The 20,760-nt window shown below is 34.5% G+C and overlaps 1 protein-coding gene across 1 annotated transcript; it reads right to left on the bottom strand.

Annotated features, from left to right (window-relative positions):
- Positions 1 to 713: 713 nt before the first annotated feature.
- On the bottom strand, positions 714 to 20,227 carry LOC101248033 (uncharacterized). Its single transcript, XM_004228412.5, has 14 exons — positions 19,709 to 20,227; positions 17,456 to 17,619; positions 16,457 to 16,560; positions 14,907 to 14,973; positions 13,448 to 13,540; positions 13,194 to 13,358; positions 12,965 to 13,105; positions 12,788 to 12,865; positions 5,423 to 5,535; positions 5,247 to 5,307; positions 2,606 to 2,773; positions 2,077 to 2,178; positions 1,406 to 1,495; positions 714 to 1,286 (listed from the first exon to the last, which is right to left on the bottom strand). Exons 1-14 carry the CDS (start codon positions 20,088 to 20,090, stop codon positions 1,224 to 1,226), a joined length of 1,791 nt encoding a protein of 596 aa, XP_004228460.3. The 5' UTR covers positions 20,091 to 20,227; the 3' UTR covers positions 714 to 1,223.
- Between the last annotated feature and the right edge of the window lie 533 nt (positions 20,228 to 20,760).

Here is a 20,760-nt window from a genome sequence, read left to right as displayed (position 1 = left end):
GAATTTATCGATTTCGGTGTGTTATAGCCCATGCATTTTTTTATTTGAAAATCTCAAAAGAAAATGGCTAAAAAATTTGACAACACCCGTTTAGACCTTAGAAATGGAACAAGTTCATCTTGCGGGAAAAAATTATGCATTTTCAAGTTCAAACGAACTCCAAAGCAGACGAAAACGAATTTTTCCAATTTGTGTGTGCCACAACCATAATTTTTTTTTTATCTAGAAATAACGAAACGAAATGACCAAAAATTTTCATGGACGTCCATAAAGACCTTAGGAATGGAACAGGTTCGTCCAACAAGAAAAAATGATGCATTTCTACATTCAAACGAGCTCCAAAGTCGCAACGACAAATTTTTACTAATTTTCGTGTGCTATATAGCCCATGATTTTTTTTGGATCCAATAATCTCAAAATAAATGAATGAAATTTTTCAATGAATATCTATTAAAACTTTAGAAATGAAATCAGTTCATCCGATCCAAAATTATGAAAATGAAAGAGGGTGTTCACCCTCAGCCTTGTAAGGCGCATGGACTTTGCACCCACAAAAAATTCTTTAGTTTTACTCTATTCAAATCGTTCTACAAATTTTTAACACTGTATTATTTAGTTTTTACACTATTTAGATATCATAAAAAACTGCATTATTATAAGTAGTACCTTGTTCAACTATATTAAATTCCAAAGTTTGGAATGTTACAACAATCTCAATCAAAGTTCGAATATATTTCAGATCTTTTTCCCTTACGTTAAACAATAAAAAGAATTCTAATATCTTGTGAATTCAACTTTTCAACTTGTGAAATAAACTTGTTTTACCCAATGCATGTGATCTTATATTTTGTTTTTATCATGCATGTGAACTTGCTGGTTTTTGAATAGATTCTTCAACAAAACAGAACCCCTACATTTTTTCAGAACATAAATACATTCAAATCTACCAAAATTGACGCTCTACGTCAGCTGGTTTACATGTTTATAACTCGTAATTTTACGAGAAAAAAAAAACCAGCTACGGGAATGATTTTTTGTATCTCAGTAGAGAAAATGACGATGATATAGCTACGGAGGCAAAATATGTGGAACTTAAACGTTTACACCAACACACATTGAACCAATAATGATAACTTGGCTAAAGATGAGCGTCCTTAAAGTCACAAAAAGTAATGCTTACTTCTTGATTCACAAGATGCAGAAACGTCTTCCGACTTCAGGAATCAAGTGGTTTTTACTTTCCGTGATGAGGGACGACGGAATAGACTAATAAGATCGTCAAGACCCTGTCAAACAGTACCAGCAGATTGGTTGGATGAGTTCATATTTTCTTTTCTCTGTCTTTATATTTTGATTGGTAGACCAAAATAAGGGAATCAAGATTAAGTGAAACGAGAATACGTACCCTCGTGGTGATAAAAAGAAAACTGAAAAGTGTAATCAAGTATGATCCTAGAACCAACAGCAAAAGTAAGTCAAATGTCACGCTGGCAACCTGCAACGGGAACAATTTAAGCAGTTAATTATACGAGCGGTTCGATATACTCCTTTCTTTTCTTTTTCCTGAAGAAAATAAGTGGTTGGATTTGCTCATACATGAGACATGGAACACTGGTGACAAGAAGAGGGCTGCACGACTACGACCCTTCTGTCCATATAATAACTCTTTTCCAAGTATAAAAATATAAAGTGAACTGTGCAAACAGAAGTACTACTGTAACAACTGAACCTACAAAACCAAACTTAACAACTAATCCTCCTGCATTGCCTTGTCGTTTTGCATGCCAGCTTAAGAGATCTTATTTGCGTCTAATTGTAAGGTCAGGTTTAGTATCTTTTTATATTTTACAGGCTCGTATTTGTGTAGTTGGTTATTTTGAACATCTTCATTTATGAAAGCTTTGATGAAATATTTTCATACACGCAGTTTGTGGAAGCGTCGATCGAGTTAGACTATACAAAAGGGTCTTTTTTCAATACATTTAAGCAGATACTTGTATTTCGAACTTCTACGGAATTACAGTGTTATTGCATAATGTTAGGAACCACAACCAAGGGGGATGGAGTTTTACACACCTGATATATATGCAACTTCCCACTAGTTGAATCGTAAAAAGTGAATGTTCCATCTAGAGACTCATGCTGTACATTCACCTCTGCAGTATGATCAGCTAGTTCCTGCAGAGACATCGAAAGCATATGTTTGTCAAAAGTTGAAAGAAGAAAATAAAAGCCTCAGTTATATTAAGGAGCTCAAATTAAAGTATGTCAGTGCTCAAAAGAAAGCCTGAAGAGCTAATTTGGTCCAACCAAACATCTCCATGTTCACCAGTGGCATGGACACCATTACAGGTTAAAGCGTAAAACTGATAGATCATAAAGTGCGTGACTAAGTAATATGTAAATTATTTGCCATTCTACTCACTTGTACAACATTAATTGCCAAAGCAAAATGACAAAGGCAAGCCAGCATGATGAGGGACAATGAATATATACAAAGATGTCCTTTACATTATACACACCAAGACATTATGAGGATATTTAAAAGGAAAAAAAGAATCAATTAACTAATCAGTAAATTCAAGCGTAAATACATCTAAAATACCTTCTCCAGCGCCTTAATAAGCGGGTCATTTTTTGAAAGAAAAGGTGCCACTCGAGGTGTTGTGGATAAGAGATCTAGCCAAGACCTTATGTAGGAAGGATTGACAGCTAGGCTACTATCGTCTGCAAATATGCTTATGCTTTTCTTCTCCTGGCTGTAAATGTGTCTCTGTGTATAAGAATTTTGTTACACACACTTGCAAAACTACTGTTGGCTGCATGAGATAGCTCACTCTATACATGAAAAATGCTTGAAACAAGAAATATAGTAGAACATCCTTCCGGTTACATAAAGGAAAATCTATCGAAATTTAAGTCAAATGGAGCTGCAGAATAAAGAAGAAAGAAATCATATATGAGAAGTTTTGATTATCTAAAATCTTAACCAATTGATTTTTTTCCAAACTGAACCAATTGATAGATCAAATGATTCTTCAAAGGTAACTAAGGACATGAAAATCACCTATAACAAAATCCTATATAAAGAAATGCAAATGGTTTAGACATACAGTCCCCCCAACCCAAAAGAAGAAATTGCTACATAAGGATACATATTTCCCGAATCATGATTCATAATTTGTATTGACACTTAGGACTAAGCAAATGTATTGAAGAGAATAAGGACATCTTTCATAAAATCATTATCCAGAAAATCTCAAATAGTCTACTCATAGAACTACTCAAATTTCAATCCCTTTTTTTATGGTAAATAATATCATTAATGATGGGAATACCCCTGTTTACAAGCCGCTACTCAAAATTCAATCATGTTGCTCATTTAATTAATTAAAGGAAAGAATGCACAGAAACTAGCTGTAAATAATACTCATGAACAGCTGGAGTATTAGGCCTAAGATTAATTGTAGACTTGGAAAACCAGAAAAGAATGTCAAAGAAGAGTAACATTGGGGTTATTCTAGATAAAGGGTAGCAATTAAATTATGATTTTATTAGCTGTAGACTCGCTCTTGCTGTTAGCATATCACTAGGGATTGCAATGGGGTGGGGCGGTTGCGGGGAAAACCTGCAAAGACTTCCACTGCCCCGCCCCACGAAACATAATTTTCTCTTTTCAACCCGCCTCGCCCTGACCCACAAACTTTGTTATTGTTCTCTTTATAAAATAAAACTTTTTTGAATGACTTTGGTAGCTTATTCTATCATAAAAACATCATTGATGATGCAATAGCTATGAAACATTACATCAAAAGACAAGTGTTTGACAGTTTAGAAAAACTATTTGAATATATAGAAAAAGTGACTAAGAACAGAAGAATTAGAAGATAACTAATTACTATAAAACAGTGTCAAAAAAAAGTGATTCCAAGTATAACTGAAAAATGGATTCTCAATTAACATAATACATTTATAAAAGAAAAATAAATTATTGATTCTTCAAAATAACTAAATAGTCGAGGGAATGAGCCGATAAAAGCATCTAAAAGTGTAGCCCTGGCAAGTATTTGATTGCTGGTTTTCTTGCCTAAAGCCTAACGCAAAAAATTGTTTAGCGATTTCGCATGGGTTTATCTCTAACCGCACCCCGCCCAGCCCTTCCCCGCAAAAGCTATCACCTGCCCTGCCTCACAAAGATTGTAACATGCTTCGCTCCGCCTCCTTGCCATCCCTACATATCATCAATTAGGGATGAAATGGGGGGGGGGGGGGGGGGAGGAGTGGGTTACAACCTTTGTGGGCGAGGCAGGTTTAATTTCTTTTTAAAGAAAATAATGTGGTGTGGGGCGGGTTGCAGGTTTGAAATAAACCCAATGCTAAATCACTAAAACAATTTCTTCCGGTAGGCTTTAGGTAAGAAAACCAACTATCAAATACTTGCTGGATTAACATTTTTATTAGCTTAATACCTTGACTTATTTAATTATTATTAATTTTTAAAGAATCAATAATTTATTTTTTCTTTTGTAATTGTGCTATGTTAATTGAGAATCCAGTTTTTAGTTATTCTTGGAATCACTTTCTTTTGACATTGTGTTATAGTAATCAGTTCTCTTCTAATTCTTCTGTTGTTCGTCACTTTTTCAATATATTCAAATAGTTTTTCTATTGCATCGGTGATGTCTTTATGATAGAATAAGCTATCGAAGTCATTAAAAATAGTTCTTTTTAATAAATTAAGCAAACACAGTTTATGGGGCAGGGTGAGGCGAGTTTAAGCAGAGCGGGGCGGGTTGAAAAGAGAAGATTATGTTATGTGGGTTGGGGCGGGTAGAAGTCTTTGTGGGTTTTCACTGCAACCACCCCACCCCATTGTCATCCCTACCATCAAGAGATTCTCAAAACCACAAGGAATATTGAGACTGCAAACACCATCAGCCCAATAGTCTCAGCACTATGATCATACTTCAAATTAAAAAGTTACGAATATGTAGCTTCAGTGAAAAACTACTCAGATAAGAATCAACTAGGACTCAAAAGAAGCATTCATGACAAGATGATAAAGAGGCAAAAAAACTCATGTCTTCTTTCTCAATTTTACTGTTCGGCTGCCACTGTTTATTTCTCATGTAGAAGACAATGGCATTATTGGAAATTGAAGGTTTTATCAATTTATGCAATCAGCAGTGCAATGGATGAAACAAAATTGTGTACTCCAAGGGAAAAGAGGAAGGCTAAGTCCTTACTGCTAGACTTTCAGCAACAAGCTTGATTCTTTGAATGATTGAGGCTTCACAGGTAAAATGCCTGCACAGGGGAGTTCAACAACTGGCCATCAGACAAGTTCCATAAATAGTACAAAGAGGTATTAAAAGCTAGGCTACGACCTTTCTTTCTCAAAAAAGAAAGAGCTAACCACAACCTGTTATCAGTCAGACCTCCCGTGCTTTCCAGTAATTCAGGTGCAGTAGAAAGTTCAGAAAGTGTAGCTGCAGTGACTCTCAACCTTGAAAACTGTTCATGCTCCCAAGCTACCTACACCACTTAGTAGCTTTAGCAAAGTAAGGAGACTAGACATTTCATACAAAAACAATTAAACAAGTAAAGAAGGTATATCTGACTATTTTAGCAAACAACAAGAACAAGCAGCTTTAATAGGGAGACTGTAGAGACTATTCAGGTTAAGTGCGATGCGTAATCTCGAGTCTACTGAATGTGACTTCACGTAGTAGTCAATAAAATAGCTTAGAACAAGGTCTCTAGCTAGTTTATGTTACGCAACAAAAACTGAAACTGTCAAAAACTTCAATGCAAATTACCATCTGTAACCATCGATAAGGGCTTAACTTCTATCTATGACAAAATTACGGTTATGATGCATAAGAAATCATAAAAGCATTTCTAGAACTACGCAACAAGGAAACGGGAAAAGAATATTCCATTTCTCAACTTCATGCTATTCCTCATCCAAATTGAAAGAAGGCTACTTAGCAGACTAAATTTGGATAGGAAGTCTGAAAACTTAATGCTATTCACTATTAAGTCTACTTTTCTCCTTGTCCTTTGAAATTAAAAAAGAGCAATTGAGTAGTAATTGAAAAAAAAGGAAAAGACTACCTTAAGCAATTCTTGTTATTCATCTTCTTTTTCAGTTGAAGTTTCTATATTGATAAATTTTCCTGAGGCTGAAGAAGATCCAGGGGAAAGGTCTGAGATCGAAAGAGCCTTGGATCAATTTGAATTGGCCAAAAATAGAGAACGGAAAGGCCACTTGACTGAACAGATTTAGCCCTTTTATTAAATCAGAGAAGGCACGACTAGTTAGAAGATTGTGAACCATATTCAACTTTAAGGCATTTCGTTGCACTTCAATCGCCTGGGCCGGCGATGCAACTTATCAAAATTCTCGATTATAAATTGGAATGACCTATGTTGTAATATGGAGAAGGTGAACCAGCTTCCTTTGATCGCCTCTCCCATCTAGTCAAGTAGCTTTTTTCTCCTTAAGCTGCTACGTGGCCTATTTGGAGCTTTTTTCATAGTGGAAGTTTCTAGTTCACGTATTAAGCAATTAACCTCATTAGAAAGTGGAGTTGTCTAGTTATGATTCTATCTTTTACGTCACGGGTCACATAGTCTGCAACATCTTCATTGCATCACATTCGTGAGGGCTGAATCTCCTTTCTTGAGCGATCACCTTTATCGTTGGCAGAATGTCTTGCATCTAGTTTGTTGAGGTGACACTCCGCCCCGCGATGGGGATTAGGTCAACACATTTGGAATTATAAGCCAACATGGGAGAGTAGGTTAAAGGAGAGTGTCACTTGAGGATGTCAGTGATGAGCAGGTTGACTGGGGGTGGTCATTTCGAGCCAAGAAATGTGATTAATAAAATCTTCTCAGATTCTTCCATCAAGGTCAGTGTCAGTCTATTCATGTACATGGTAATACAGAGTCTGGTTAAAAAGAAGTATGGAGATGATACTATCCGCGTAAGATCAGATGTGAAGGCTACTCAGGAGAACACGCTGCATAGAAAGCCTTTTGCTATGGTTATTTCATTTTGCCTTGAAGTTTTATTTCAATATGGTAAATTACGCATTTCATAAAGTTCAAACAAATAATTAGAGCCCATTTGGATTGGCTTAAAAAAAGTAGCTTTTAAGTCAAAAATAAAAAGTCAAACTTAAATGACTTTTGGTTTTTAACTTACTTTAACCTTGACAAACACTTCCTAACTTAATTTAAGTCATTTTTGACTTCTTTTAAGTTATTTTTATATTTGTCAAACACTTTCGGAAGTCAAAAACTGTCTTAAAAGTAGGTTTGACCAACTTCTAAGCCAATCTAACACTCTCAGTCTCAAAGACAAAAGGTGTCTTAAGGGAAAAAAAGAAGGGTGAGACAACTATCAGTATCGATCACTAAGTGACTACAATTGCACAAATTATTCAAGCAACCACTTCATATGCACAAAGCCATGAATTGTCAATAAGAGTGGAGATTGTGACCAAACTGTACATTAAATACAAATCTCATTTTGTTATCATCATTGTTGCCACTATAACTACTGCAATCACACCCAAGGGCAGCTTCGAACCAAAATAACCAACTTTTACATTATCATAAACAATGACATTCATTCAAGTGAAACAATTGTTGATTTCATTGGAGAGAAAAGCAGTAAGTTTGTACGGTCCAAAAGTATGCTATGTAGCTTTTGGTGAAAATTTGCGCAACTTCAACGGAAAGCAGTCTACAAACTTCAAATTGCAGACATAACCCAAAAAATAAATTTAGCATTATTTTCTAATGTAAGGTCTGAAGCTCAAGAATTGGTCCAAGGTTTGAGAATAACCAATCAACCACAAACCAATTGGGTTAGTTATAAGGCTGTTCAAAACCAAACCGATAAAAAAGTTATTGGTTTATAGTATTGGGTTATTGCTTTAGTGGTTTTGATAACGGTTTTGATTTTTTTGTTATCGGGATATCGGTTCTTAACGGTTTAAAGTTTTTTCTTAACGGATTAACCGATAGTAACTTAAATATTTATATTTATACCATTTCGTATATAAAGTCCTCGACATAGAGTTTAATTTCCTACTTTTATTTTTAGTTGTCTCAAACACTTGATTATTCTATGATGTAAAAGTGTTTGCTTTTGAGCAAGATGTAACTTGTGAACTCAAGTGCATGGTTTATTTGGTTTGTCACCTTGTTTCTAAGTGATTTTCAATATTTTTCTTTTGTATCAAATCTTAACAATTAAACCGATAACGATCAAAAACCGATAAATCAATAACCGATAAGCCAATATCTTAATGGTTCTATAACGGTTTAGCATTACTACAAATCGATAACCAATAAGTCAACCCGATAAACTTCAAAACCAAATCGAACCGGCCGATGCACAGCCCTAGTTAGTTATATACAGTGTTTTGGACGGCGAAAGGCGACAAGGGAGCGGCGAGGCACTCGTCTTTCCGAAATGAGGTGCCAATTAATACCGAAAAACTTAAATAAATGGATGATCACAAAAAAACCATTCGTGATTTAAATACTAAATGCTTCCAGGCAATTCTCCCTCGGTGGATTCTACAGATCCCTTCTGCGTGTCTAAAACCCCTTTTCCGGTGGTTCTTTGCCATCGGAATTTCTTCCCTTTTTTTTTCAGGTAGCATTTAGAACATGAAGAACATGTTGTATTTCAAACGTGGGGTAATCTTATGATCTTACCGAGTCAATCTGCTTCAGAGAGATGGTTTGAGTGGTGGAGAGTACCAGGACGTCTATCATGCGTATGATATTGAGTAGGGAAACTTTACTTTGGTTATGCAAAAGATTAAGGGAAGCTTCTGAAAGCAGCAGGAAAAACTTCAAAACATGGAGATGCGGAGACATTTCAACATATATTTATTGATCCAATTCCATTCAGAAAGTTAAATGGAATTTGTATAATATCTTTCTACTTTTGGTGTAAAGAAGTAGGTTTAGAGGATATCGATTAGTTTGTAGAGTTATTAAGATCTCTATAAGAATCTTCTTTTCTAGTTTTTTTTAAAAATCTATCACTTTTTGATAGTGTCCAGTATGTCCTTAATGCTGAGGAAACACACATTTACCAGTTTAAAAAAATACCAAAAATTTAAAATATTTAATTGCATATATAAATATCCAAAATCTCAATAACAATAACACTCATTATCAAATATTTCAATTCAAAAACTAATAGCACATATTAAAAGTCTAGAACTTGACTCAATAATTCATAAGACAATTGACAAGCAATACTAAAACTCTAAAAGCAATACTCCAATGTCCTTTTTGTTACCATCATATGTCATTGAATCCACTATTTATGAACAAACAAATATTATATTAGTATAAAATTAAATTGAGTAAGGGAAATAAATATCGAAGGATTGAATTTTAAAAAAAATATAGGCAGAAATAAAATGGTAGCCAGTTCAGTAGCTACAAATTGAAAAAGAAAATTAGAGTCCTGCACTGCTGCTTGAAAAACCGAGTAGAGAAGAAGAGAACAGAAGAAGTGAAGAAAAACAAAAGAAGAAGATAACTCAAGAAGGAAAAAAAATGAATGTACTTGGAGAGAATCCTAACTCGTGGCGCAAAGGTCTGATAGCAGCGAAGGTCTCGTCCTCTCAAAGGCAAGAGAGTCACGATGGAAGAGGAGAAGAGATCGTGCAGGTTGCAAAAGAGAGAAGAGGAGCCCAGGTTTGCAAGAACACCAAAAGGAACCCTAATTTTTGCTTTTTAATTATTAAATCAAACCTTTTATCATTTAAAAAAAGGCAACGCATGTTGCTCGCCTTGCCATGTCGACTCTCGCCTTTAGATCGCCATTGCTAGTAGGCGACAAGTCCTTGCCTTTGGCGACATGGCGAGCGCCTTTCATAACACAGGAGTTTAAAGTCTTAGAATAAAATTCCACCAGTTCCATTCGTCCCGAAATGAGGAACTTGATCTAGAAGTATTGTTGTTTTCTGTTTTGGAGTGGTTTTGTGGATTTGATGTCTTAATTTAGAAGTTAGGTGAATTTAGACCTTAAGACTTTGGTCAACGTTTGGAGTTCAGATGCTCGGATCATATTTCGACAAATTCTAGTGGATTTGGGGATGATTTTAGTCCTAGGTGAGATTTTGGCTAAAATTTCAGAGGTTTTAAATAGTGAGGTATTTTGAGAGTAAAGTTAGTTTATTGTGACTTTCACAGGTTTGGTATCAAGGAGACCTTAAATTGTGTTTCGAGTGTTCCACATCTGATTTGTGTACTTGGGGTTTCTAACGAATCTTTAAAGTCTATTTGATGATTTTGTAGTCTAGGCCATTTTGTTCTTCGCAATCGCATGGAGTTATTTTGTGGTCGTCGCGATCACGTGAATTCTATCATGATCGAGTAAGTTTATTTTTCTTGGTCATCGCGATCACGTGAAGCCTATAAAATCACAATGACTAGGAAAAATAGACCTACAAAATCGGGACAAAATTCACACGATCACAACAACCACAAAATAACTCCATGCAGTCGCAAATAACAAAACGACCTGCACCAAAAATCAACAATATCACACAAGGAACAAAAACACCTAGTGGACCTTCGAGATTCGTTTAGAGCCACAAGTACACAAACCAGAATGCTCCTACCTAAACTCAATCTCGGACTCGATGTAACATCAAATTCGAGGTGTCCTTGATCCTAAACCTATGAAAGTCGCAATAGCTTTACGTAACGCTCAAACATATCAAAATTTCCTTGGAACCTCTGAAAATTTAATCAAAACCTCACCTATGCCTAAAATTAACTCGCGAATCCAATGGAATTGTCGGAACTTTATCCGAACTCCATATGTTGCCCAAAGTCAATTGAAGGTCTATATTCACTTTAACTTCCAATTCAAAACCACTCTAAAATAGAAAACGACAACACACCTATACCACATTCCATGACTGACGAAATTTTATTTCGAAATCCAATTGTCATCAAAAAACTCTTTTGACAACTTTAAACCTTCCAAAAACTATAACTTTTCAATCAAATTTCAAAACCAACTTCATAAACTAATCAAAGATGAGTCGGGGCAACTATTGGGAGGGGTAAAACAATAATTTTCCAAAAATGAATTTTCGAGTCATTACCCAAATTCATAGAACTCCATCTATGAGCTCCGCAGCCAGTCCTAATTCTTGGATAAAAGCTGAGAATTGTGGTAGGTTGATGGTTAGTGTAAAAATCATCCCAAATAAGATAAACCCTCTGAATGCAGTCAAATTTCAGTGGAAAGTATGGAGCGCAATAGATACAAAGAATAATATAACCAGTGTTATGAAAGGCACTCGCACGTCGCCAAAGGCAAGAGGCGAGGCCTTGTCACCTATTATAGGTGTGGCGATGCGATTTCAGAAAGGCGAGCAATGGCGAACAAAAGGCGAGAGTAGAAATAGCAAAGCGAGGCAACGCACTATTTGTTTTTTCATAATAAAAGGTCTTAATTTAATAATTAAAAGCAAAAATTAGGGGGTTTTTTTGGGGTGTTTTTGCAAACCTAGGCTCATCTTCTCTCTATTGCGACTTGTGTGATCTCCTCTTCCATCGCAACTCTCTAGCCTTCGAAAGGACGAGATCTTAGCTGCTACTCAGATCTTTGCGTCACGAGTTGGAATCTCTTAAGTACATTCTTCTTCTTTTTTCCTCCTTCAGTTAGTCTCTTCTTCTTTTGTTCTTCGTCACTTCTTCTGTTCTTTTCTTCTTCTCTACACTGTTTTTCAAGCAGTGGTGCAAGGCTCTATTTTTCTTTTTTAATTGTAGCTACTAAACTGACTGTCATTCTATATCTGTCTATATTTTTTTAAAAAGAAAATATTCAATCACTCTATATTTATTTCTACCCTACTCAATTTTGTTTTATACTAATTAATATAATATTTGTTTGTCCATAAATAGTGGATTCAATGGCGTATGATGGTAACAAAAAGGACATTAGAGTATTGCCTTTAGAGTTCTAGCATTGCTTGTCAATTGTCTTATGAATTATTGAGTCACGTTGGACCTCTATATTCGGTGATATGTATATGTTGAAGTTGAACAGTTGGAAGTGTTGTTAAACGTGTTATGTGCTTTATAATTGTATATTGTTAGGTTGGGTTGATTTTGTACATGTTGTAGTTGTGGAGGTTTGGTTGGAGTGTTGGGAATACAAGTATTATGTGTTGCTTTTACCTTGAGTTAGACGTTTACTTGTTGAGTACCGTGTTGTTGGTAGTCACTCCCTTGCTTCTACATTTGTGTAGGTTATGAGTTTGGATCATCGTGATTACTCTCCTCCCTTCAATGTATGAGGCTTATTGTGGAGAGTTTTAAGATAATTGTTTTTCATCTCAGCAAACACCTCTTACTCCATTATTATATTCCTGTTCTATTCTAAAAACAATGACATTAAGACTTTTATTTCTTTCGAATCTATTGTATTACATTAGAAGCTTGTACACGTGAGTCGTGACAACCAGGTCTTTGGGGGGTATAATTGAGTTATGTTATGTTTCCGTATGTTTGATATTATTATGATAGTATTTTGTTCTTCTTTACTTCCGGATATATCCTTTATATTAGGTTTTAGGTTGACTTATCTTGGTAAGTTAAAACAAGGGTCATCAAGTCCGTTTCTGGGTTGTGACATTCTGAGAACATAGCAAGAAAACCATGCACTACGTTTGACAAACAGATAAGCAGGGATGTGCACTTTCATTTAAGAAGTATATATACTTACTCGAGGATTCGAGATATTTATTTTCTTGTGCTTAAGACGAACTTGAAGCCCCAATTCTTCTGCTACAGTAGAGAAACCCTGCATAAATCAACCTTTATAGACTAGAAAAGGAAAAGTAGAAGTACCAAAATATAAAATTCTCCTAGGTTTCTCTCATTGATGGCATTTGTTGCATACCTGAAATATCTGCTGTATGTAGGCATTTTCTGGAGGTTTAGAAACATGAAGATGTGACTGGTTACCTAGGGACCCAACACTATTCAAGCAGATGGCATAGTCTATACTCTCACGTAGACGTTGGTCAAAACTCCGAAGCCACTGAAGAAAGCTTAAACATTCAAAGGACAGAACGAGATAGCTATGACTTAAAAGAAAAGGACAAAAAAATTGGGAAGGACTGGTGCACCTTTTGAGTTCCATTGTAGTTATACGGGCCACCAGATGTCAATCCAAAGAGTAAGTTATATCTACCTCTAGTTTTAGGATTTGAATACAGAGCAGAAAACAATCTAGCTATTTCAAGAAGTGCCACTACACCACTTCCATTGCTGTCACTTCCCACTGACAATGCCTTTGAATTCAACAAAAGAAAAAAGTAATTTAAGATCATTTATTATTAAAATGACGGCTCAAAACTTAATAGAGTAAGTTATTATTTACCGGAGCAGCCCCAAACGTGTCATATGAAGCCACTATGGCAATAGTTGGTAGCTGATCCGAGTCTCCATCAACTTTAAGCCCTGGTAACCATCCCTGATATTCAATAAAAGTACTAATAAATGAACTTTCGGGTAACAATCTACCATATTGATTATTTAAACTATCTAATAACCCCTGCCCATTATTTTTAGAAATTAATGTGCATAAACATTAGGACTCTGGAAACACGAAACAGAAAATCTTTTGACACAGTACAATAAGGAAATACATCCACATATACTTAAATTGATTTCATCAATAAATAAGAATAAAGTAATTAAATATGTTTAGCTTGATTCCAATAACTATTACAAGTAAAAGAAGAGTTCCAAGTACTGAATTGATTCGCCTGACTACATTATAAGGAAAACTATGTATAGAAACAAGTAAAGTTAAGTGCATACAGATTCATAAAAACTATTACTACCACGCCTCAGTCAAAAACAAGTTGGGTCTGCTATATGAATCTTCATTGATCATGTTTCTACTTTTAAACTCACTCGTGTCATGCCATACAACAACAACATACCCAATGTGGTGTGTCATGTCATAATCATACCAAAGAGAAGTATAAGACTATAAGTGAAAAACTAAAGAAAAAAAAGGAAATGATAAAATTCCTTGTACCTAAAATGATTTTACTACAAAAATAAGAAACCGAATAATGCAATATATAAGCTGGTCTGAACAGCTATTCGAAGGAAACAATCTATTATATCAGAATCGAAGTATAGAAAAAAAACTTCAGTACATTTAAAATATTTCAAAAAGAAATTCTGAGCGCTCAAAATAAAGAACATAACAATTATGACGAAGAAATTAAAGGCAAGACCATATGTGACTCCCAAGAAAAACTCAACTTTAAACCTTTAGTTCCATCAAATGCTAGTTGTAATAATGCAAGTGACAGTTGTACATAAAAAGTTACAATCGATAGTTTAACAACCATGAAGCTGTCACTTCAAATTATCCTATCTAAGTCCCATAACATCTTATAAGAAGTGACAACAATCTATAGGCTTAAGGGATTGATGGTAAAAACAATTCAAAGAGAAACGACAAAGTTACAAGCTTAGCTATCTAATATATTATTACCTCCCGTCTCATAACAGATGATCTACCATGTGCATCAATCAAAGCAGTAGTTGGTTGAAATATGTCAAATCAAATTTTAAATGATCCAGATGTAGTATTAGTTTATATAATTAATTTGTTTAAATAAAGGTATAGGCATTGTTGGAGCAAGATGAACTTGTTACTTATAAAAACAGATAAAGAGTTTTTTGAGATAGATGAATGAAGCAATTTAGAACTAAAACTTTAGGCAATTAGATCATATCAACATTCCAAGACAAACATCAATTCAAGAATTCTAGTAAATCCACCTGTTCCTAATTTTAAGAAAAAAGGTTACTAGAACCTGAATATTTGCAATGTTTGGGGGCGCAATTCTCTTGGGATCTGAGGCAGCAACAACAAGCTTGTAGCTGTAAGACATTTGAGTAACTGAATCAATGGCAGGACATTCGCCCCAATAGAAAAAAGAAGAAAACAACGAGCAGATTTCAAATTCATATTGACATCCAATCTCAGAAAGGATGCGTCAAGTCCCAATAGAGGAAAAAAGAAAAATAAAGTGCAAACCTTTTAAAGATTGGTTATTTCTTACGGATCTCTTTGTTCATCTTGCAGTTCTAAAAACGTGAAAGGTAATTAAGACTTTAACTGTCATAAATCCTATGCAATGTCAGGTTCTTCTGATTCTCTCATTCATATCATGTGCTTTGCAAATACAGAATATCTGGACAAATAAAATTAGAGACAAGTTGGAAGATTTTATTAGGAATTGGCACTACAATGGACTAAGGAATATAAGTTCTGAAAGCTATTACTGGTCTCTATGAGTGAATAATGTGTACTCCTGATTGCACGTATAATGTAATTGCAGGTTGTCGTACTTTCTGGAAGAGGCCAATGTGAATGTGCTTGAATTGATGAAGTGTATTTAGATCTCATTATAGATGTTGAAGCGTGAAGACAGATAATCCTCTTGAGTGTCTGTGACAATCCATGAAGAAACAGTGAATCAAGTCTTGAAAGATGATAGTATATGACTAAACACAATGATCACGTGTTGGAAGCAGGTAATATTTTGAAGAGGAAAATGAGCACATCTATTTTATTAATTTTAAATACCTATAAAAATAGTACTTTTGATGCAGTAAAACACATTAGATCATATACTCCCACCTCTCAACACTTGATTCACTGTTTCTGAATACTTTGGACTCAATGACTATAAATGTTGCTCATCATCATATTTTACTAAGAAAGAATATAAAACCAACCAATCTCTAATGCCGAATTATATTGGCACCATAAGCTTTGAATTTCTCTGCTCTCCTATCTTTGTTAGTGCTTAAATGTCTTTAATTAATTACCAACTTGTATTACTTCAACAGAGAGAGGGAAGTAAGAACTAAAACATTTTAAAGAGAAAGAGAAAGAGGAAGTATAGCTTCACCGATACATGTTGCAATACAAAATGGTTTTATCTCCACACGACAAAATAAGTGAATACAATATAAAAATCCATCATAAATTAAAACATAAACCTATTGCCTTTGAATTTAGGGATGAAAAAATTTTCACAAGAACTTGGCTTTTATTTTTAATATCAGAATATTAAAATGGATAATTCTTAAGTTTAATAAGGTTATAATCAGTACCGAGCAAAGGACGGGCAGTTTATCTAGTTCAAGAACAAAATTGAATGGAATCTTTTAACTGTATGATAATATGATTAAAGATGACTTAAGAAATGCACAGGATTTCTATCCTATATGCATTTTGTCCAGACTATGTTGAGAGATCTCTAGATTACATTATAATCTTCTAATGTTATGGCATACATACACCAAATGGAAGAGGCACCTCTTCTCTTAGATACAAAATGGCATTTTAACTTACCCGCCTGTAGTAGCTGTTGCAGGTTGACCACTAGCATCATTTCTCTTAACTTCAGCTAATACAGCATTGATATTATCATCCTCGAAAGCAAAATATACAGGATACTGGACCATAATTTCAAAAGGTTAAAAATTTACTATTTTGTCATAGACGATAAAAAAATGAAACAATTCAAGATGAAGGATATGCACATAAACTGGAACTCTCATTCAAACAACAGAAGTACGGCAATTTCAGTACCCTCATTAAGCAAAGATAAAAAATACCTCAAGGGAAAAAGTGACTACTACTAATTTTTTTCTTTCCTTGATACCCACTGAATTTAAACACACTCATAGCTCACTGTCAAATAGTAACTAAAATAGCTCAAGTTGCTCTTCATCACTCCGGGGTGGACAAACCAATTTGCAAATAATCAAAAGGTTGGACTCAAGGGCTGCCACTTTACAAATGTTTATTGTTTAATCTCATCATTGCGCCAGCAAAGGGGACTTCAAAAGCAATTTCCAAAAGATAAACAGAAAAAAACCTTTCCCTCCATTCAGCTCTGAAACAGTCTGCAGATATCCATGCTCTTCCTTGATTGAACTCTTTTTTCTTCTTTAGAAGCTAACATAATCAATCTTTCAGCATTATCTTCTACCAATTAAGGAATCACAGTAATGACTTGTGTAGTTTAGATTATATATATTGTCATATTATTCGACAAAAGTGATTGTAGGGAACAAATTGTCATTTAAGAATAATGACCTTATGGCACTAATAGTTAGTTAAAAGTTGATGAGATCGAGTTTTGCATGCAGTAACCAAGCATCAAGTACGATTAAACAAATTATTAATAAAAAACTATTATTAATTCAGGTGAGATCATCCAACCCAACAAGTGCTAGACAAATGAAACTCATGTAACATGATGAATGATGTGCTCAAGCATAATATGCATTGTAACAGAAGATATTCCAAAAGAACGAAACAGCATGGAGGATTGACTTCACTCACAGGAATATTGGAATGTGTAAGCAGCCATTCCAACTCTACCAATTTGTTCCTCAAGCTGTCAATATCCTCATCAGCACCAAATGTGCTGCCTGTGTTCTCTGGTCTAAATTTTGGAGGGAGTAAAAGCAGCAAACCCCCTAATAGCTTTTTCTGTTCAATATATTCTGCAATAAGAGCCAACAGGGAGGGCAAGCCAATCAGAAGACAATCTAACTGCATATTGCATGAGGAACAGAGAGTCGGCCTTTAACATGATCATCACAAGCAAGGTTAGTGATGTCTCAAACAAGGAGCAAACTAGAAAAGTATTAAAATCGTAAAATATGGAAACACCGATCAAAGGAGACTAACAAACTACAACAAAAGCAAGTGCGCCGGTCGGATTGACTAAACCAATGCAACAACCTTCCACACCTTCCTAACCAAGACGTGGACTTTCAACTTATGATCCCTTTGGTGACACAAACCACCAACCAAATTGTTTGAAGTGGAGGGTATCCTTATCATATGCTAACCCACTGTTGTCAATAGTGACATAATCTATAGTCTGACCATATTTCTTACCAACGAGTGGATAGTTCCATTACCTTCCCGAAAAACATAATTAGTAATAGAGTCCTATATTTGGCACATCACAGAATTGATTACAGAATATGCATGAGCATAGACTACAAAATTCAAAGAGAAACAAATTTCTTGACTAACATTTGAAATTTCACAAGATTCCTAGAGATTATTCCGTAGACTACTACATTCGATTGCATAGAAGCTGACTCGTGATTTGAGTTGAGCATTTCGCCTTTCAGTTATAATTCCAAGGGAATTTATTCAAATGTTCTCCTATATGTGTGCTGGGTGCTGTGTGCATATGCATAGTTAACAATTAGAAAAATCATAAATTTTTTATCAAGTATAACGCAAATCATAATAGATAAAGACGAACAACAACATCCCGTGCTATCAAAAGCAAAAAAGCTCGATGATCTGGCGGGGCTTCAAGCACAAATAAAGTGTGGGCTTTAATGAGAAAAGGCTCAAAGGGGATTAAAAAAAAATTTATATGGATAGTCGAAGACTAATAATATGACAAATATATGACAGAAATTTCAAAAAAAAAAACAGGATACAGTGAAAACTGAAATATCAATTGATTAGTATTTCTCGTCTAGAAGAAGCTAATGGGCAAAAAAAAAGTATGTCTTGGAATCTTAATGATGATACTGAAGCGATTAATCGAGGCAAAGCGCTTAACACATTTTGAACCTGGCTTTAGGGCTTAAATGTGCTTTAAGCGCGCCTTTGACAACACTAACATCAGATATTTTAGTAAAAGAATCCATTTCTTAGGACTTCACTTGCTGGTTGATACCAGCATAATCAAAGGCACGCTTAAGCCATGAAGCGAGGTTCAAAACGTGTTGAGCTTTTTGCCTCGCTTAATGTGCACTTCAGTGTCGTCATCAAGATTCTAAGACATACCATCAAGATTCCAAGACATATCTTTCCTTTGCCAATGAACCTCTACGGAAGAGAAGACACTAAACAAGTGATATTTCATTTTATCGTAATTATTTTTTAATTTCTTTGTTCATATATTTGTCATTCAGCCTTATATATTATTAGTCTTGGACTAAACTCATATATTTGCATGTTTTTCTCCCTTTACACCTTTCCACACATTTTTGTGCTTAAAGTTCCAACAGACCTTAAAGCTCTTTTCGTTTTTTGTTTTTTTTTTTTGCTTTCTATAACCCTGGTTGATACTCCAACTTTCATCGCCGATAAGTGTAACAACTTCAATGGCTGGTTGCTACACCAACTTCATCGCCCATAAGTGTAACAACAAACTAATCTTTATACCCAACAAGTCTGTATCACCTATTATTTTGTATCACCTAATTATTTATTATCACCTAAGTCTGGGTCACCTAGTTAAAAAAAGTAAGCAAGAAGTTCAAGATAAAAATGAAATAACGAAGAAGTAAACTAAACCATATTTTCAAAAGAGTCAGTTTCCTAACTCAAAATTATCCCTATTCGCACCTAATGCAAGTAGAATAATAAACCTAGCTTTAACCCCAATTATTTAGTTTCCCTAGTTGAAAAAATAAATATCCCTAACAATAATGAAATTCCAAAACAGTAACACATATCCTCACCTGAACCAAACATAATCATAGAAACAATAAAGCTTTAATTCAAGATGGTTTACATACCAAAAATGAAGTTATTGAGCAGTAATCGGAGCCTAACCTGTAATGAGAGTGAGGTTCAATTCACGAACTGGAAGAATGAGAACCGTACGGGAAAGATCAGAACTAGAACCAGAACCAAAAAATGATGAGCCGGCGTGATGATTAAGAGTAGCAAGCCGAGAACCGAAAGGCACGCCGGCGATATCATACTGAACAAGCCGGTAAACATCAACGGCGGTAACGGCGTCGGAGAATTCAACACAGGCGATAAGTACGATGAGTAAACCGATGATAGGGTAATACATCGAGTCTAATACAGCCGATTTTCTTCTAAGAGAATTCGCCATTGATGAACTGATTGTGTTGATAGGGTTTTGCAGAAATATAAATGTTGGATTTGAATCTGCAAAATTTAATTGATGAATTATTTTTTTTTTCATCAATTTGATTGATGAATTGATTTTAAAATATATTTTGAAGGTGAAAAATATAAATGTAGAGTATTAAATATTTTGGTGAGGTATAAATAAAAGTTTGAAGTGAAATTTTTGCATTAATGTGTTCATGTTTTCGAATTAATTAAAGTTTGATTTATTGAGGCATAATTAATGTAAAAATAGAAAATATATAAATATAATTGATTATGGAGATACAAAAATATCTTAGATATTTATATTTCAAAAAAAATCTAGATAGTCTAAAATATTAGATACTCGAGGGAAATATTTTTAGAAAATATTAAAATAATCTTGATTCTTAGTATCTAGAATCATCCCGATAACACTAAAAAGTTTTACTTGATGATTTCAGAAATAGATTAATTAAGTGAACACCGAGACTTAAATAGAATTACAATATATGTTTATTAATGAATTAATAGTTGTCTATTTATTTTTAATAAAGTAACTTTCATATATAGCAAACATAAAATTCATATTTGCATGTTGTAGCAAAATTTGCATAATTGCGCTCCATAGCAAACTTATATATGTATAATTTGTTATATATATACAATTGAAGCGAATTGTATAAAACGTTATATAAAACGAAGAGAAAAATTATATATGTATAATTTCTATACATATACAATTGAAGCGAATTGATTAAAAC

The sequence above is a fragment of the Solanum lycopersicum genome, chromosome 1 (assembly GCF_036512215.1).
Source record: "Solanum lycopersicum chromosome 1, SLM_r2.1".
Taxonomy (NCBI): Eukaryota; Viridiplantae; Streptophyta; class Magnoliopsida; order Solanales; family Solanaceae; genus Solanum; species Solanum lycopersicum.
Note: the sequence above shows the minus strand (reverse complement) of the source record. Positions and strands in the feature narration are given on the sequence as shown.